Genomic DNA, 20,314 nt, shown 5'->3' on the forward strand with positions numbered 1-20,314 from the left:
TACACGGACCGTGTAAGAGTTACTAGTGTGATTCAGCATGCCTCATGCACCTCATGCATATGCATGACATGCTGACATCACACAGTTTAACTGCAGCCTCCGTGTAAGAGTTATAACTCTTACACGGAGGCTTCCTGAATCTGGCCCATAGTTTTGATTCTTGCAATTTTCCAAGGTGAAATATATGTATATAGAGAGAATGTTAATAAATGGTAGAGAATCCTATGGAATTATCTTTAGAAAAGGAAAATTATATGGTTTTAGTTGTATAGCATTTTAGAGGTGCTGCTTAGAGTTTAAAAATGTTTGTGGTGTCATCTTATAGCATATCTTCAGACTGAAAAGCAATGCACAGAAGTGAAAATTAATCATTGCTATGCTTTTTACTTATCTTAAATGTTAAATATTATACAGCTTTTATTTATACTTCACTTACTGTGTATTTGCATGCCAGAAGTGTTTAAAAATCTACTTGTTACAAAACCTCAATTCTTTTACATGTATTTTCAGACAATTTGTTTGACAGAGTAAATATAAAATTAATTTTATGTTAATGCAAGATTTTTGGTTCTCATAACTGTCCCTTTCTTTCATTTCAGGGCTAACAGGAAACACTACAATATGCGTTCCCTACTTTAATCAAAGTCTAGATAGTGAAAACAGGCTTGTCATTGTTTTGGGCACTGTCCTCTTATTTGCCTGCATTCTTTATTCCTGGTAAGTCTATATTCTACTTTTCAATACATTTTATAGAATTGAAAGGAATTATATTTAAATGTTGAGTTGTTGATGTATGTTGTAAGAAAAATTCAGTGTTTGAGTTTTTTTGCAGTAGACGTGACATATAGCAATGTTAAACATTAGACCAACCTTACTGGACGGAAACCTTTTTCGTCATTCCCTGGAAGAATGTCTCTAACCTGCAGGCAAGAGTTCTGCTTGGCTCATCCCACACTTATCTTTCCCCCTTTCCCTTTGCTATTTTTTTCACGGAAAATTCATGTTTCTATACCTCTACTTTCAGTCATTCCTATCCCAGATATAAAAACAAAAAAAGCGTTCAGGTGAACAACGAAAATGCAACAAATGAACGCTTTATCCTCAGTGTCATGAAACGTCCAGATAATGTGAGCCACTACATGAGTATATAAAATCTCCTCAAATACTTAAAAAAAAAAAAAAAAGCCAAAGTTTATTTTAAAAATAGTCCAACTGGTTAAGCGCTTTCACTCGCAACAAAGCGAGCTTCATCAGAACAACATTCAAATGACTGTTAGCATTTAAATAGACTTGTTGGCACCAAATGCGCTAAGATTAAAAGAACATACACCTTACTATTAAAACTCAATTAACTCTTTCAAATACAACAAATACCAATACAACAACTTGCATAATATATCCTTCAATCGTAAAACATGTTATAAAAAAGTAATATATGTACTATAATGTAACATAACTTGTTCACTTAATTTAAATATTTTATGTGAATACTTTATGGGGCATCCTAGTACATCTCAGTAAAAGGTACTAAATAAAATAGAAGAAATTGTTAAACAATGTAAAAAATGTCGAAGCTGTGCAATTCAAACTATATTCAAAAAAGGCTTAATGGTAATGTAATCATTTAGCCCTGGTGTTGTGGAAGCATCAGTATAAAGTTGCCACCATATTTCTTTGTAGGATAGCATTCCTTTGTAGTCACCTCCTCTGGGGTCAATTTGAACACTATCCAATATGACAAATTTAAAATTGTCTGTCCCCACACTTTTTAACATACCTATATAGGGCATTGTTGTCATCCTTAGTCTTAATACTGTACAAGTGTGCATAGATACTTTTATTAAACTTCCTTTCTGTCTTTCCTATATAAAATCCTGGACAGACAGTACATTTGGCTAAATATGTTATCAATTTAGTATTACAATTACCTTGTTGGAATCTAATGCTAGTCCGTATATAGGCATGTTAAAAAGTGTGGGGACAGACACAATTTTAAATTTGCCATATTGGATAGTGTTCAAATTGACCCTAGAGGGGGTGACTACAAAGGAATGCTATCCCAGATATGAAAAACATCTTGTATGTTTTCAGAAAACATGTTTTAGCCCTAGAAAAAAAGTGCACTATCTTTAAATAAAACTAAATTATGCACTATTCTATTAAATATATTAAAACTGCTGGGAAGGCTACTGTCTTTATCACTTGCCATAATTTCAAACTTCATTTTTCACTGGACTGCTTACCATGTACATTTAAATTGTGCATTGCCCACAGCAAAGAATGTACAGAACTCTGAAGATTAATTGCTTGCAACTGCAGACAGCTTGTCTTATGTAAAACTGTAAAAAAAACTGTTAACTTGTAGATGTTTGAAGGAATCTTTGTAAATTTCATTCAGAACAGACTGCATGACATTTTCCTGGCTAACGGTATTCACTATTCAGCTGCAGACTTCCTGTCTGTCACTGAACATTTGCTAATGGAAAAAAGCTGTTATCTTTGCAGATGAAAGAAGATTAGCATTTTTCATTGCTTTCCTCATTTTGTCTTGTATTTTAAATCTATTTGCTTAAAAACATTGTTCATTGCTTAAGCCAAGGACATTAGTGTAGACATCCACCCTTGTAAAAACAAGGAAATTATTACCTTAGTTCTACAGATAATGTAATCAGTGCACTTTTACAACCTACCCCCACATCAACAGCCCTGAGCACAGCATTATATTAACTTAACAATTATTTTCGGACTTTCTTCTCTTGTTTATACTGCAACATCTGTATTTCTTACGACTAAAAAGTAATTTTTACATTAATGTATTTAACACATACAACAGTAACTGAAAAGACTGACCCCCCAACATATTTAAAATTCCCTACTACACAGCATATAAAACTGCTGTACAATATAATATGCAGTTTATATCATAAAATGTTATACAAATACTAATAAGAACAAAATTGTTTTACTTTCAGTTACTTCTTTCCCCCCTTTAGTGCCTTGTCTTTCTAACCAGTAAGGATATAATGGGGTGTAAATGTTCTACAGCCCACCCACAGGTTTAAACAAGTCAGCAAAGGTCCAGTCTTTTCTCAGCCAATTTTATTTGCAAAGCTATATTTCACTAATGTGATGCTTTACAATCTCACATTTACTCACTGATTTTGGTGTTGCTGATAGTCTTCCTAATCATTTCCATCTCCTGACTCCAAACTCTGGTTCAGGTCCAATGTGTACTGCTGATTCTTCTAGACAATTCCTGTGTTTTTTCTGTCTCAAGCATTTTTCTTTGGAACACTGGAAAAGGTTTCACTGGGAGAGTCTTTGAACTTTACTGTCAAAGAATGAGTAGCAGCGACCCCTTCTCCTTGCTGGCTCAGTTTTTGTTGGATAAACTTCATTTTCTCATTAGCATATTGTGCATCAAAAAATTTCTTTGATCCACCAGGAAAAATACTCTGAAGATGGATGGATGCAGCAACTTGAAACTTGACACCTGCCTCTCGGCATTCCCTGATTATTTTGAATGTATTTGCTTCTCTTTTCCCTGGTGTACAGTGAATAGCTGTTTTTTACAAACACACCGCTGTCTCTAATTTTTAATTCTTTGCCTTTCTGCTACAGTTTTGTCAGGATGAACTCTTTCTGCTGGTATGATTGCATTTTTACCGATGTAGGTCTTGGCTGCTTTCTCATGGCCATGTTTGGAGCATACACTTGGCATGCCCTCTCTGTTAACAAAGCCTGCTGTGGAAAACTACTCCAGTTACTTATTTGTACTTTTATAAAATTAATACAGTATATTCCTTCTAGGTTCACTGGTACAGGAGAAACACTCATGTTTTCTCTGAGTGCAGTCTTCTAGCGACAGCTCTTCTTGACTTCTTATACTCTGCCGCCTTTTTCATAGGTAGGTACTAGGCTAGGCCTATATAAACCTAGCCAAATGGTACCCTGGCTTTTGCCACCCAAGAAAATTATTTTCCTGTGCCCTTGTCAAGCAAAGCCATAGAATTGATCCCTGGGGTGAATTTCCTATCTCCCATCCAATCAAGATTTTTTTTGAAGAGTGCTAATGAGGAGCTGTGTTTGATATATTGGACAGGAATCTATCCCTCCAGCATGTTCTGTTTATTGTGGTGACAAGGTTAGGTCTCTAGAGCGTGTAGCTCAGAGGGATTGGGATTTCTTTAAGTGGAGCATATCCAACAGCTCTGGGTTTGACATAGCTTTGTATGTTAGGCAGAGATCGCCTCTGAGTAGGCGATGTGACAGCGTAAAGCTGGAGTTTTTTGAGACAGTCTGCATATGGCATCTGTTTGAGGCCAGTAATCCTCTTTGTGAGATATTTCTGCGGCCTTTCCAGTTGTAGATGTCTTGTGAGGTACATACCAAAAGGGGCGTTGTACTCTATAATGGGTCTAATGAGTGATGAGTAGAGGGGAACAATGACCTCTTTTTTCCTGGATGAGAAACCTTTTGTGATGATGTGTGCCATGTAGAAGGATTTCCTGACTACTGTGACAATGTGATTATCAAAGGAGAGACTACTGTCCACCTGTGTCACTAGGTCTCTTATCACACTTTTGGTGTTAAGTAGACTGTTGCCTATGTGGTAGTTCATGGGTGCAGAGTTTTTACTAAAAGGGATGACAATGCACTTTTTGGCATTGAGCTTGAGGCCATGGCTTTGACACCAGGCATCTGTCTCAGTGAGGCCCTTTTGTAGGATGTCCACATTGTTAGGAGTTTTGATTATGGCTCCTAGTTTGCAGTCATCTGTGAACTTTGTTAGCCAAAGACCTTCTGTGTTAGCCTGTACTTCAGGGAAGTAGATACCAAACAGGAGAGGACCAAGGACTGAACCCTCTGGTACTCCACTTGTCACTGGTTTGAAGTTGGATTTAGAGTCTGCTGTTTTCACAGTGTGGGTTCTGTCAGTGAGCCAGTTGGCAACCCATCTTTTGACACAGGGATTTATACCTAGTTTAGTGAGTTTATCTATAATTCTAGAGTGGGGGATGGTGTTGAAAGCCTTGGCGAGATCTAGATAGGCTGTGTGAACCACCTTACCCTCATCTACGGCTTTGGTGACCGCTTCAAAGAAGTTCATAGGTTCATACTAGGCTATCTGCCCTGGAGCAATTATAAGCCTAGCCCGATTCTGTATGGCTTATGCCACCCCTTGATTTGAGTATACTGTGCCCTTTTTAAGGTTTAGTTTACTGTGCCTCTGTCTAATAGTGACACGGGAGTAATCCCTGGGACAAACATACGATCCCCCATCCACCTATCGAGATTCTTCTTGAAGAGATTCAGTGAGGTGGTCTGCCTCACATGAACTGGAATTCTATTCCAGAGCGAAGGGAGCCTCTGGGTTATGAACCTGTCCCTCCAGCAAGTTCTATTTATTTCTGTGCTGAGGTTCAAGTCCCTCGAGCGTGTGCCTCTAAGGGATTTAGATTTACTGAGGTGGAGTATGTCCATTAATTCTGGATTTGACATAGCTTTGTATGTCAGGCATAGATCGCCTCGAAGTAGGCGGTATGCAACTGAGTAGAGCTGGAGTTTTTTAACCGAGCAACATATGTTATCTGTTTGAGACCCTTGATCCTCTTGGTGAGATACTTTTGGGATCTTTCTAATTGCTGCAGGTGTCGGGTAAGGTACATCCCAAAAGGGGCATTGTATTCTATGATGGGCCTGATGAGGGATGAATAAAGTTGCAAGTCTATATCAGGTTTAGGAGACATGATCTGCCTTTTACAAACCCGAACTGGGTAGGGTCCAGAGTTTGGAGATTACCAATGTCATTGTTTATAAGTTCCATTGCTCATGTTTTCAGCTCATTTGGTTGGGTTCAAGGCTGCTCACCAAGCCATGGCTTCTGAAGAGCGCTTGTTAACTGGTAATATAAGGCTTAGGCCTACGCCTGTGCATTTTCAGAGTTGGGCGCCAGGATGTGAGATGCACCTAGGCCTAAGGCCAAACCCCCTTCAAAGAAAGGCAGTTGGCAAGACGTCCGCCTAGGTATATGGGCTTCCAGTTACCGGGATCCCAACAGGATTTGATTAAGCTGGCTGAGGACTTAATTATCATTGTAAGGGCTAGACAGACCGGTGAAGCTCCTCCAGGAAAAAGAAAAACTGACTATACTGATATTTACCCAGATCCCTTACTATCTGATGAGGATTCAGACTTAAAAAACTCTGGCTCAGAGGAAGGACCCTCTTATACATCCTTTGAGGAGTCAGATTCTGAGGAGAACCTTACTTCAGCTTTACCCCCAGAGGATTAAACTTTTGTGAAAACTCTTCAGGCTATGAAGCAGCATTTGCAATGGGAAGCACAAGATTAACCCAAGGCTAAGAAAAGAGTTAGAGAGTTTTTAAGACCTCCTGATCACAAACCTTTAGCTGTCCCTCCCATTTTGGATGTGGTAGAGGATGATGTTATGTTGTCCCCATTTCGCCTTCCCTCTTGTTGGTTGGGTTCGGAGTCGACCCTCTGCTTTGACTCTGCTGTATTCTAAAGCTCAAGAGCTTCCCCTGGCTCAAGGCTAGACTCTATCCCATCATGCCTAGCACTAGTTACCCAGATCTCGTTTATGATTACCCATAACACTAGACCACAATGTGTAGATGTATATAACTATAGACATATATAACCAAATATATATGAGTATATACATAAATATGCAAGACAAAACCATCAAGCCATTAGTAGAAATTCTTATTCTATCCAACTCATAAGGCAGGAAGGGAATCGAGGCCTATATAACCAAAGATGGATAAAGACTCTCGATCCTCCAGGAGCGAGAAACATTCGCCGTCGAGATCTTATTGTAGACAGTTATTTTCATGTTCCATCTTTACATTCTGATATGTCGTCCATCAGCCAACAATCCGTGGCCATTCAAAAAAAAAACAGAGATAACAATAGAGACAGGCCACACAAGGCTAAGTCTTCTGACGACTCTACTGCTAAGCAGGTAGTCAGTTCTCCAGAATTCAGTGAGGTGCTTTCACAGCCCCTGATGCCCGATTCAATATCTATGCAGGCCTCTACTGAGACTCTTTCGGAGTCTGGTATGCCACAGAAGTCTTCGTCTTACGAGCCTTTGGCTGTCTGTGCCTCAGTTGGTTCTGGAGCCGCAATGCAGGCATCAGCTTCCGAGGAGGCCTTTCGCACTACCAAATCTAGACAAAAAATTATGCCTTTTCATCAGATCGACAGATTCTTTCAGGTCTAGAAGCCAGGCCACTCCTAGAAAATCTGCTTCTAGCCACAGTCTTGCTCCTACTCCACCACCCAAAGCACAAATGCTTAAAATGGTGGAGAATCTCATCTCCCTTATCTGGGGTAGTCAGGCCACAACTTCTAAAATGAAAAGGCACCCTTCTCCAGAAATTGACAGAACACGATTCTGAGGAATCTGACTATTCAGATTTTGAAGACGACCAGCCAACCTCTGACTGCTTATGAGGTTTCAGATGCAGAGGAATCCATCCCTTCTGCCTCCCCTCCAGAGGACCTTTCCTTTGGGGAAACCCTTCACATCCTCAGGGAACATTTCCAATGGGAATCTCAGGACTTCTTCCAGTCTAAGAAGACTTAGAGAGTTTCTGGACCTGCCCCAGCACAGACCCCCGGCCATCCCCCCTATTTTAGAAGTGGTGGATGATTTTTTCCATGAATCCTGCTTAGCCCCTGACGCCGTCCTAGCTGCTCCCAGTAAACCTGACATGTATTACAGAGTACCGGATTCTCACAAATACCTGTACAGAAATCCTGCTGCAAACCCAGAGGTCATTACATAGGGACCTAAAGGAGCCAAGACTTGTTCTGCCAAGAATTCTATTCCTTCTGACAAGGATTCCAGAGCTCTGGACAGATGGGGTAAAAAAGTATACACCTCTGCAACTTTAGCTATCAGAGCACTCAATTGTCAGTTCCATATGTTAAAATGTGAACAACACACTTTGGAACTATTAAAGCAAAATATTTCTACCTTTCCTGACTGTGCCAATTCAAAAGAGTTAGCATATTTACTGCGCTCTGCTTGTCAAGTGGCCAAACACTCATTCCACTGTGGATATGACGCCCTAGAAGCCTCTGTCAGGGCAGCAGGGTCAGGATCTGTCATTAGGATACATGCATGGCTGAAAGAACAACCTCTCCCTGATCATGTGAAGTCTAAACTTATTGATGCACCCCTGGATAAGGACCGCTTGTTTGGAATAAAAGCAGAAGAGGTGCTTAAAAAGATTGGAGACAAAGCAAAATCTATGCAAACAGTAAAAAATTTCTTTCAGGTTCAACCTCACAAGTTCAGCAGGAACTTTCTCTCTAAGCACCGATCCTTCCCTGCACCTAACAGACAGGGGCAAGGTAATGCCTGCATGGACAGACCATCCAGGCCCCTATCCCAGGGCCAGCAGAGAAGCAAACAGTGAACCATTTCGGCCCCAAAGGCAGGGAGTTGTAAGCCACACTTCTATGGAAAAAAAAAACTCCCAATAACTCCCTCTCCCTCCTCTGCCCTCCCTTCACTCACCAAAAGCTAGAGGGAAGGCTCACCCTCTTCAAAGAAAATTGGCTTTCTGTAACAAAGGACCAATGGGTCTTAAAGATTATTTTTCAGGGATACAAATTCTCCTTCAGCGATCTCCCAATTCCAAGAAAGTACCCAGACTTGCCTCCAAATCAGTGGGCAGAGGCATTGAAACCGGTCCAAACTCTCATATCCTAGGGGGCAGTAGAACCTGTCTCCTCAGAACAAACAGGCAAAGGCTTTTATTTCAGACTATTCCATGTTCCCAGAAAAGAGGGCACTTGGCACCCCACCCTGGATCTGTCCATTCTGAACACCTCCCTGGTGGTCCCCAGATTCAAAATGCTAACTTTGCAGCGGCTGCTGCCTATACTGACAGAAAATGCCTGGCTAGTGACGGTAGACCTAAAAGATGCCTGCCTCCACATTCTCATAAGGGAATCCTGCAGGAAATTCCTGCACTTTAGAGCAGGAACACAACACTTTCAGTTCTTTGTGCTGCCCTTTGGCATATCTACTGCACCCAGCCCCAGCCATAGCATTTTGCAGACAGAGAAATATACAGATTTACCCTTACGTGGACAACTGCCTCATTCATGCAGAGTGCAAAGAAAAGCTGCTCCAGGACCTTCTCTTTGTCAAATCCCTCCTAACTTCCCTGGGGTTCACTATCAACGAGAAGAAATCAAAGCAAACTCCCACTAGGAAGATAATTTTTTGGGACCTCTGCTAGATATAGCATCCCAAATGGCCTTCCTATCCCCAGAAAAGCAGAGCTTCCTGCCTCTCTACTTTACCCAGCTGGCTTCCAGAAGTCACCTCACTGTGAGGAAGTTCCTGCAAGCCCTGGGGTACATGGCATCTTGCATCCTTCTAATCCCTATGGCCAGGCTTCACATGAGGAAACTTCAGTGGTATCTAAAGAATCTTTGGTGTCTGCACTCTGTCTCTAGAGACCTCTCTCCCTCTGATCCCATGTATAAGGGCCGAGTTTCTTTGGTGGGCAGAGGCCTGTGCCAAGAACAAGGGTCTTCCTTTCACCCTCGCCCTACTTGCCAGACCATCACCACTGACGCCTCAGACATTGCTTGGGGTGCTCACCTAGCAGGCAGGTGCACCCAAGGTCTTTGGGATGCCCAGAACCTTCCCTTACACGTCAATCAGAAAGAAATGATGGTAGTACAAAAGGCTCTGACATCCTTCAAACCCCATCTTAGGCCAGGGGTTCTCCTTATAAAAACAGACAACACCACAGTAATGTGGTATATCAACAAACTGGGAGGGGGGGGTCCAATCTTACCCTCTGTGCAGGGTAGCCATTAACTTCTGGCTGACAGCCGCCTCCATGGGTCTACACCTAATTGCCCAGTACCTACCAGGGGTCAGCAACACCCTGGCAAACCACCTGAGCAGAAACTTACTGGACCCCCACAAATGGCAGCTCCACAGGGAAATCTTTCTGCAAATCACTCAGGAGTGGGGGACTCCGGAGGTGGATCTCTTTGCTTCACACCTCAACCACCAGCTGCAGAAGTCCTGTACCAGAGAGTATCACCTCTTAGCATGGAAGGTGGATGCCTTGACCTTCCCCTGGAACTCCCTCTTTGTGTACGCGTTCCCTCCTTTGCCTTTTATTCCCAAAGTACTGATCAAAATAAGGGAGGAGAGACCAAAGACCATCCTCATTGTTCGAGATTGGCCCAGACAGTATTGGTACCCCTTGCTGCGCAGCCTGAGTTTACAACCGCCCCCCCCAAGCAGCTTCCTGTGATCTCAGACCTCTTGTCCTGGGGGGGGGGGGAGTACTGCCCCCAGCCTTGCAGGCTCTCAGTCTTTCAGCATGCCTTATACTTTAAAAGCTAACAAGGAGTCCCTGTTACGCAAACAGATCCTAGATGTTATCACAGAGGCCAGAAGGCCCAGCACCAGAAAATCTTACGCAGGAAAATGGAAAAGATTCTACTCCTGGAACCAGTCCAGTGGGGCCAGTACCTCACATCCTTCCAGCCCTCTTATCTTGGATTACCTAGCTGAGTTACTCAAAAGTGGTCTCTCCTTCTCTTCTATTAAAATCCATGCCTTAGCCATTTCAGCCCATTACGATTCAGATCTACTCCTCTTCTGTCATCCTTTGATTAAACAGTTCCTCAGAGGGGCTTCTAATATCAAACCTCCCAGAAGGCCTCCCACGCCAGCCTGGGACCTGAATTATGTTTTAGAAAAACTAACCTTAACTCCTTTTGAATCTGCTGCATCAACAGAATTGAAATACCTCTCTTGGAAGACTGCCTTCCTACTAGCTATCACCTCAGCCAGAAGGGTTTCAGAACTTCAGGCACTCGTGGCTTTTGAGCCCTTCATCATTTTCCATGCAGACAGGGTTTTCCTGAGGACTAACTCCTCCTTTATGCCCAAGGTGGTATCTGATGTGACTCTCAACCAAGGCCATACACCTACCCACCTTCTTTCCCAACCCTCAAAACAAGGAGGAAAGAATTCTGCACTCGCTAGATGTGCACAGACAACTCAGATACTATCTGGACCGTACTAAACCCTTCAGAAATACAGACCAGCTGCTTGTCAGCTTTACCCAGAGGCAGAGGGGAAGCCCATTTCCAAGCAAACCATTTCCAAATGGATATCACACTGTATTCATTTCTGCTACAGACTACATGGGAAACCCCCCAAGTCTATTCGTACCCATTCCACTAGGGCAGCCTCCACTTCCACAGCCTTCCTCAGAGGAGTCCCCACCAGGGGCATCTTGGAAGCTGCCACCTTGGACCTCTGTCCATACCTTTACAAAACATTACCACCTAACTCTTTTTTTTCTAAGTCTAGGGCAGGATTTGCCTCTGCAGTCCTGCATGGCTTGGTGACCCATGCCTAGGCCTCTAAACTATCCTTCCACCCCTCTCCTCAGCTTTGGGAATCCTCCCACGGGTGATGACTGCAACAGTGAAACATGAAGAACATAGTTCAGTTGTGTGCACTTAACATTAATATAGATGTTCGAGTGTATTCACTGTTGCAGTCCTGGTTTCCCTACCTCCATCCCCCTTATATCCTCCTTCCCTAGGGGGGGGACATAAGCTTCCCACTGTGGCTTTTAGCCACCAGGACCACTTTATCTGATTTCCTTGTGCTTCTGACAGGTTAGGGCAAGAAAAACTGATGTAATGACGTCTGCTGCCTTGCTTCATAGCACTGACAACCTGACATCAGACTACAGGCAACTGCAACTGACACAAAAAAAATTACTCTGGTATTCGGGCCAGCCTAGAGCTACCACAGTAGGGATAACTCCACAGGTGATGACTGCAACAGTGAATACACTCGAACAACTACATTTATGGTAAGTGTACACACCTGTACTATCTTGGCACCCTATTCTGGACCTGGCCAACTTAAAGCAATTCCTCAGGATACCAAAGTTCATAATGCTGGCCCTTCAAAAAATACTGCCCATGATTAAGCCACAGGCCTTCATGGTCTCAATAGACTTAAAGGATGCCTACTTACACATTCCCATTCAAAAATCACACAGAAGCTTTCTTCACTTCAGAGCAACCTACTGTCACTGTCAGTTTTCAGGTCTGCCCGTTGGGTTGTCTACTGCTCCAAAGGTTGTCACAAAATGCTTGGCACCAGTCATTGCTTACTACAGATCCAAAGGGCTCCAGATTTACCCTTACCTGGACGATTGCCTAATACAAGCTGCAGACATTCCAAAGATCAACATAGATCTGAAATTCACATAGGACCTCCTGACTTCTCTGGGGTTCACTCTAAACCTCAAGAAATCCAGCCTGGTCCCATCTAAACAGTCTTCCTAGGAGCTGTCTTAGACCCTTCCTTCCAGAGGGTCTTCCTCCCCAGACAGGGTCACCTATTACTTCTTACAGGTACAGGAAAATCATAGCATCACAGCCAGGGAATTCCTCAGAGCACTGGGGTTCATGGCATCCTCTATTCTCATGGTAGCCCAAGCCAGGCTACACATGAGGAAGCTGCAGTGGTACCTGAAGAGCATGTGGTGCCCAAGCTCTCACTCACTGGATGCCCAAATGCCCTTGATATCTTGCCTGAAGCATGAGTTTGTATGGTGAGCACTTGTACCCAAATCAGGGCCTACCTTTCATATTCTTTCCCCAGGGGGCGAATCCTTCACGACGGATGCCTCTGAGACAGCATGGGGGAACCATACCCAATTCCTCCAAACTCGAGGATTATTGCCTGCTCACCACAGAAGGAGGCACATAAATAGGAAAGAACTCATGGCAGCACAAAATGGTTTACTGGCTTTCAAGGACAAGTAGGACCTTGGGTTCCTAGTAGTACAAACATACAATACCACAGTCATGTACATAAACAGGCAAGGGAGCATGTATTCCTACCCCCTGTGCCATTTGTCCATGCAAACATGGGAGACAGCACAATCCCTAGGCCTGCACCTCATGGCACAATACCTGCCGGGTGAAAAGAATACCCTGACAAGACCACCTCAGCAGGAATCTGACAGACCCCCACAATGGCATCTCCATCGAGAAGTCTTCCACACCGTAACAGGGGGGGGGGGGTCTTGCCAGCAAGGACAACACTTTCCTCAAAGTTCTTCACCAGGGCAAGGCAGAAATCTGCATAGAGAACTGATGCCTTCTCCTTTCCTTGGACACGCCTCTTAATTTATGCCGTCCCACCTCTACCCCTGTTGGCTCTAGTGCTTCTGAAGATCAAGGAGGAAAGCCTTTCATGTTGCCACAGAGGGTGGACCTACTCACCCAGAACAAGGGGAGGATTGTGCACCCCAACCTTCAGACTCTCAGCCAGGTTTTTTCCACAGTGCCCTACTGCACCTCCAGCTTGAGTTAGCAGGTGCAGACCATTTTAAGAGTCTAGAAGGCCTAGTACCAGAAAATCTTACTCGGTCAAATGGAAAAGATTCTCGGTTTGTTGTCAGAAGCACTAGCTTCAGTCAAACTGTGTTAACATTCCTAACATTCTGGTGTGCCTGGCCAACCTTGTGGAGAAAGATCTCTTATTCCTCCATCAAGATACATGCCATGGCCATCTCTGACCACATCCCAAGTCTACCTCCAGTTTATTCTCACCCTTTGCTGAAGCAATTTCTTAGGGGAGTTTTTTACATTAGGCCCCCAGGAGGAAGCCCACCCCTTCTTGGGACCTGAACTTTGTCCTAGAAAAGTTAACTTTGCCTCCTTTCGAGCCTGTAGCTTGTACCACCTTAAAGTTTCTTACCTGAAAAACAGCCCTATACACTCTGCTGTCATTTCATCCAGGAGGGTCTCCGAGTTGTAGGCCCTTACGGTAGTGGAGCCTTTCATTATCTTCCATAAAGACAGGGTCTCCGTCTGAACTAATCCTTCCTTCATGATTAAGGTGGTTACTAATGTGTCTCAGAATCAGGCCATTCATCTACCTACCTTCTTTCCCAACCTTCAAAACAGGGGAAAGATTTCTGCACACTCTGGATGTACATAGGATGCTACACTTCTATTTGGACAGGACTAAATCATTGGGGAAAACAGACCAGCTGTTCATTACCATTGCCCTACGCTCAGAAAGAAAAACAGACCATTTCCAAGTGGATTTCCTGCTGTATCTCATGCTGTTACAACCATCATGGCAAAAAGCCCCCTGATTTGATTAGATCACACTCTACTAGGGCCACAGCTACTTCTATAGTATTCCTCAAAGGGGTTCCCACATAGGACATCTTGGAGGCAGCCACTTTGTCTTCTGTGCATACCTTCACTAGGCACTACCACCTGACAACCTTTTCCAAGTCTAGAGCAGGTTTTGCATCTGCAGTCTTGCAGGGAAACCTCTCTTCTTCTTAATCTCCTTCCACCCACTCATTGGGAATTTCCCTAACAGTCAGGACTGCAACAGTGAAATATGAAGAAGATAGTACAGTTGTGCACACTTACTTTTACTTCTTATTTCCCTCCTACCCACCCCCTCAGCCTACTAGGTAGGCTACTAGAATCAACCAAGGACCCTACACCTCCCAACCCTGGTTTGGGTCCACTTTTCCTTTGCCGACCTTAGGTGCACTTGGGGCCTCCTTGGATTCACACTAACTTGGTCCTTCTAGGTTACACTTAGGGGCTTCTTTTAAGCAGGTCAAGAAAGTATTGTAGTGATGACGCAGGCGGACTACCTTTATACCTGAGCATACTGACATCAGTAAGGATGTCTGCCAGGCTGGGAGGCGAAAACAGATGTCCTTCAAGAATGCAACTGCAGTCCTGACATATGGGTTGTCCTGCCTCAGGCAGCCCTTCGGTCGGCCGGATTCCAAAGTCTGGGTCCGGCGTCGGCTGATGTCGCCTCTTCCCCGACGTCAGAGCGGCTGGGGTATAAAAGCATCAGCCAACACCATCTTCTCCAGTCTTTCTTGCCGCACGGTGCCCGAAGCAGAAGCAGTTCGCAAGTGCCGGTCGGCCAGCTCCTGTGTTTTGAGATACCGAAGTCATCAAAAAGCTAAGTACCCCGTTGGGGAACCTTTTCTTGCCTCAGCCGATGTCAGATAAAACTGCAAAAGTTAATAATTGCTTGTCTTGTGGTAAACAAATACCTCATAAGGACTTCCATTCTTACTGCCTTCCCTGCCTCAGCCCAGACCACGACGTCTCGGCCTGTGCTGCCTGTGCTTGCTTCAATAAGCGCACTTGGGCACCGGGCAGAATTTGCTGAAGACTTTTTTGGGGAAAATTACTCCTATATCATGCCGTCGGAACTACCGACAGCACATACTTCCAAAAAACGGAAGGACCGGGACCGACATTCGCGGCCCGCGACTTCCACCGACACCACGCTAAAGCCTACCGCGAGTGCATCGGTCTCTTCGGAGGCGGTAATTCAACCGCTCCAGGCCGACGACACCGCTTTACCGCACACTTCGGTCCCGGAGGCTACCCCGGTGCCGGTTGTTGATTTTCCTCCTGAAACCGAAGCCCAAGATTTGCCTGACACCATACTGGTGGACAAAGTTACACCAGTACGTGGGGCAGCTATGTCCATCAAGGCCTACACACGTGCTAAGGCTGCCAGCCAGGCTAAGTCTCACCCTCCTAAATCTTTTTCACAGGGTCCCACTTCTGATAAACAGATCATGACTTTAGCTGCAGATCTAATTTCTTTAATCAGGGGCTATCAGGCTCATCCAGACAGAGGTTCTCAGCCGCCTTCAGACAAAAGGCCTAGGGTTGAGCAGGCAGATATCCTTTCCTCAGATGAAGCCTCTGGTGAGTCATGCCATTCAGATTCCCAGGAAGAATCCTTCCCGGCCTACGAGGATTCTGATGCTGATGAATCCATTCCCACTGCCTCTCCTCCTGAGGATATTTCTTTCGGGGAAATTCTCCACTCCATGAGAGAGCATTTTCAGTGGCAGGGCCAGGATTTCTCCGACTCCAGGAAAAGGCTTCGGACTTTCCTTAAGTTACCCCAGCACAGGCCTTTAGCTATACCCCCAGTGTTAGATGTATTGGATGATGTGTACTCAGACTCCAGTACTTCTCCTGATTCTCTCCCTCCTGCTCCTGTCAAGCCAGACAGATATTACAGGGTTCCTGAAGCTCATAAACATCTCTTTAAGGCCCACTCTGTTGACCTAGAAACTATTTCTCAGGGGCCCAAAGGAGTGGCCACTTCCACGGCCAAAAATCCTTTACCCGCAGACAGGGAATCTAGGTCCCTGGAGAGGTGGGGTAAAAAAGTTTATACCTCAACCACCCTTGCCATGAGGGCACTTAGCTGTCTTTTTCATATGTTTCAGTATCAGGATTTCTTGATGGATGATTTGCAGAAAAAGTTAGCCTCTCCTGAGCCTTTAGATAGAAAGGCCTTGCAGGATTTCGTTCATAATACTCAGCAGGTTAGCAGTCATTTTCTTCAGTGTGGTTATGATGCATTGGAAGCTTCATGTAGGGCAGCTATGACCGGGGCCGTCATACGTAGACATGCTTGGTTGAAGGAACAGACATTGCCAGATCATGTTAAAGTAAAGCTTCTAGATGCACCTCTGGAAAAAGACAAGCTATTTGGTGCTAATGCACAGGGTGTGTTGAAATCAATTGAGGAAAAGGCTAAATCAGTACAAACAGTCAAAGATTTCCTCCAGGTTCAGCCACCAAGGTTCAGCAGGAATTGGCATTCGAAGAATTGGTCCTTTCCAGACACTGACAAGTTCCAAAGGGGAAAAAACAGGCGTGCTCAAGGTAGAGGGCAATACCGAGGCTCCTACAGGGGCCGCCAATGGCAACCAACTAATCAGAGAAGTGGCGCAGGGACTTTTACTGCTCCACAGGGACAATCACAATAACTTGACTTTGACACCGCTGACCAAGGCTCAAAGAGAAGCACCTTTAGGTGGAAAATTATCTTTATTTGCAAAAAATTGGCACATTTTTACAAAGGACAAATGGATTTTGGACATAATAGACAAAGGTTATAGGTTCCACTTCCATACCTTACCAACAAGACAAGGCATGCCAAACCTGCCACAAAATCAAAGGGCAGAGGCACTCATACAAGTTTCAAAGCTGCTACAAATCAAAGCAATAGAAAAGGTTCCTCCTCAGGAACAAGGCCTGGGATTCTACTCAAGACTGTTCCTTGTTCCAAGAAAAGAAAAGCAATGGAGACCTATACTGGACGTGTCCGCTCTAAACACTTTTCTCATTGTGCCAAAATTCAAAATGTTGACGTTACAGCAACTTCTTCCCATGCTGGGCAAGGGGTCTTGGCTGGTTACTCTGGACCTCAAGGAGGCATACCTGCATGTCCCAATCAGACACAGCTGCAGAAGATACCTCAGATTTCTTGCAGGGTCAGAGCATTATCAATTCTCAGCATTGCCTTTTGGCTTATCTACTGCGCCCAGAGTATTCAAGAAATGCCTGGCATCAGTAATTGCACACTGCAGATTTCAGGGGATACAAATATACCCTTACCTGGATGACTGCCTTATACAAGCAGACAGCAAGCAAGCCTTGATAAGAAACTTGAACTATGTCATTCACTTACTACAGGCTTTGGGATACACAGTCAACATTCAAAAATCAAGACTACTGCCATCCCAACAAATAATTTTTTCTAGGAGTCAAACTGGACACAAATTCACAAATGGCTTTCCTCACAGAAGAAAAACAAGAACAATTACCAGTTTACTTCAAAAGCCTAGCAAAGCACACCCAGATGACTGCAAGGAAAATCCTGTAGGCCCTGGGTTTCATGGCATCTTGCATTCTTCTGATTCCACTGGCAAGACTACACATGAGAAAACTACAATGGTACCTAAAAAGTTTATGGTCTCAACACAGCCACAACTTAGAAGCAGTTATTCCACTCATTCCATGTCTACTAAAGGAATTTTTGTGGTGGGCACAAGCAAGCCAGCTAAACAAAGGCATGTCTTTCAACAAACCTCAAGCAAGCCAAACCATTACAACAGACGCCTCAGATCATGGATGGGGGGCGCACATGGAGGGCAGATGCATTCAAGGGCAATGGGCACCCCGGGAAGTGCATCTACACATCAATCAAAAAGAGATGTTGACTGTGATTCATACAATCGAGGCCTTCGGAAAATTTCTTCAGCAAGGTCATCTGCTAATAAGGACAGACAACACCACTGTTATGTGGTACATAAACAAACAGGGAGGCACCCATTCTTACCCCCTCTGCAGACTAACAGCGACTCTTTGGGGAAAAGTCCCTGAAACTGAACATACAGTTGCAATCCGGGTTTGTTCCAGGCAAGGACAATGTTCTGGCGGACAGTCTAAGCAGAAACATTATGGACCTGCACGAATGGATGTTGCATCCAGACATTTTTTCACAAATAACTCGTACATGGGGAAGGCCGGACATAGATCTCTTTGCCTCACACCTCAATCATCATCTGAAGAAGTTCTGCTCAAGGACACACCATCCTCAAGCCTGGAGAATGGATGCTCTCTCCTTCAGCTGGAATTCTCTAACAATCTATGCATTCCCACCTCTACCATTAATGACCAAGGTGTCACTGAAGATCAAAGCAGAACAACCGAAAGGCATTTTGATAGCTCCAGACTGGCCAAGACAGCACTGGTATCCATTACTAAGGAGCATAACTTGCACCAAGCCGTGGCCCCTGCCTCAGTGGCCTCTGCTTATAACTCAGCACAATTACAGGACTGTTCATCCCAACCTGCAAACATTGCAACTGACAGCTTGGAGGGTGCCATGACTTCTCCCCATACCTCTCTCTCCAAAAAAGTTCAAGAGATCTTACTGGAAGCACGCAGGCCTTCCACCAGAAAAACTTATTCAGCCAAATGGAAGAGATTCAACATCTGGAATGCCAACAAGGGTCAGGATGCATCAGTAATGAGTATCCCACAGATACTAGAATACTTGGCAGAAATGCTTCACAATGGCCTATCATATTCTTCCATAAAAATACACGGTTCAGCAATTTCAGCAAAATACAACTGTGATCCACCTGTGTTTTCACATCCTTTGCTAAGACAGTTTCTAAGAGGGATAAAGAATATCAAACCTCCAAGAAAACCACCAGTGCCTGCATGGGACCTCAACTTAGTCTTGGAAAAATTAACTCTTCCTCCTTTTGAGCCAGCAGCATCTTCAGAATTGCAATTTCTCTCCTGGAAAACAGTTTTCCTGTTGGCAATTACTTCAGCAAGAAGAGTCTCGGAGATGCAGGCCCTCATGGCAGTACCTCCATTTCTCATTTTCCATCAGGACAGAGTCTCTTTAAGAACCAATCCTTCATTCATGCCAAAAGTGATATCCAGGGTTCCCTAAATCAAGCAATTCACCTGCCTACTTTCTTTCCCAATCCTCAAAATAAAGGAGAAAAGCTTCTGCACACTTTGGACATACACAGACAATTGCGCTACTACTTGGACAGAACAAAGGCCAACAGAAAGTCTGACCAACTATTTGTAGCTTACGCTGCTGGACTACAAGGAAAGGCAATTTCCAAACAAACAATTTCAAAATGGATTGGAAACTGCATCAGATTCTGCTACTCTTTCCATGGAAAAGGTGTGCCAGCCAATATCAGGCCACACTCCACCAGAGCTGCAGCCACCTCCACAGCCTTTCTAAGAGGGGTGGCTACAAAGGACATTCTAGAAGCTGCTACATGGAGCTCCGTGCATACATTTTCCAAACATTACAACCTGCCTTTATATTCCAGATCCCGAGCAGGCTTTGCTTCTGCAGTCCTGCAGGGCATTTTAGCTACACCATCCTTATCTTAGATCCTACCACCCCCAGCATGGCTATGGTATTCAACCCATATGTCAGGACTGCAGTTGCATTCTTGAAGGACATAGTACAGTTTTGTACCTACCATAAATGTAGATGTCCGATAGATATCCAACTGCAGTCAGGTTTTCCCTCCCTCCTACCCCTCTGTAATTCTCTTTTTTGGGTCCACTCCCCCTTTTTCAAATTAGCTGGGGAGATCTGTTATGGTGTATCTGTTTATTACTGTTGTGCATGTCTGGAATTTTTATCCATTCTCTAAATTTAGCCTTCCTTGGAGGGCACCTGGCATCTGGGGCAAGAAACACTGAAGAAGATGGCGTCGGCTGATGCTTTTATACCCCAGCCGCTCTGACGTCGGGGAAGAGGCGACATCAGCCGACGCCGGACCCAGACTTTGGAATCCGGCCGACCGAAGGGCTGCCTGAGGCAGGACAACCCATATGTCAGGACTGCAGT

General features: G+C 44.3%; 1 protein-coding gene across 1 annotated transcript in view; it reads left to right on the plus strand.

The window, feature by feature from the left end:
• The window catches only part of SERINC5 (serine incorporator 5), a 1,123,885-nt gene that overhangs the window by 786,487 nt on the left and 317,084 nt on the right, over positions 1-20,314 (plus strand). Inside the window, exon 8 of the mRNA XM_044063720.1 lies at positions 600-717. Coding sequence (XP_043919655.1) covers positions 600-717 — 118 coding nt within the window. The remainder of the gene's footprint in view (positions 1-599; positions 718-20,314) is intronic.

The sequence above is a fragment of the Protopterus annectens genome, chromosome 2.part2 (assembly GCF_019279795.1).
Source record: "Protopterus annectens isolate FY-2018-M chromosome 2.part2, PAN1.0, whole genome shotgun sequence".
Lineage (NCBI taxonomy): Eukaryota > Metazoa > Chordata > Ceratodontiformes > Protopteridae > Protopterus > Protopterus annectens.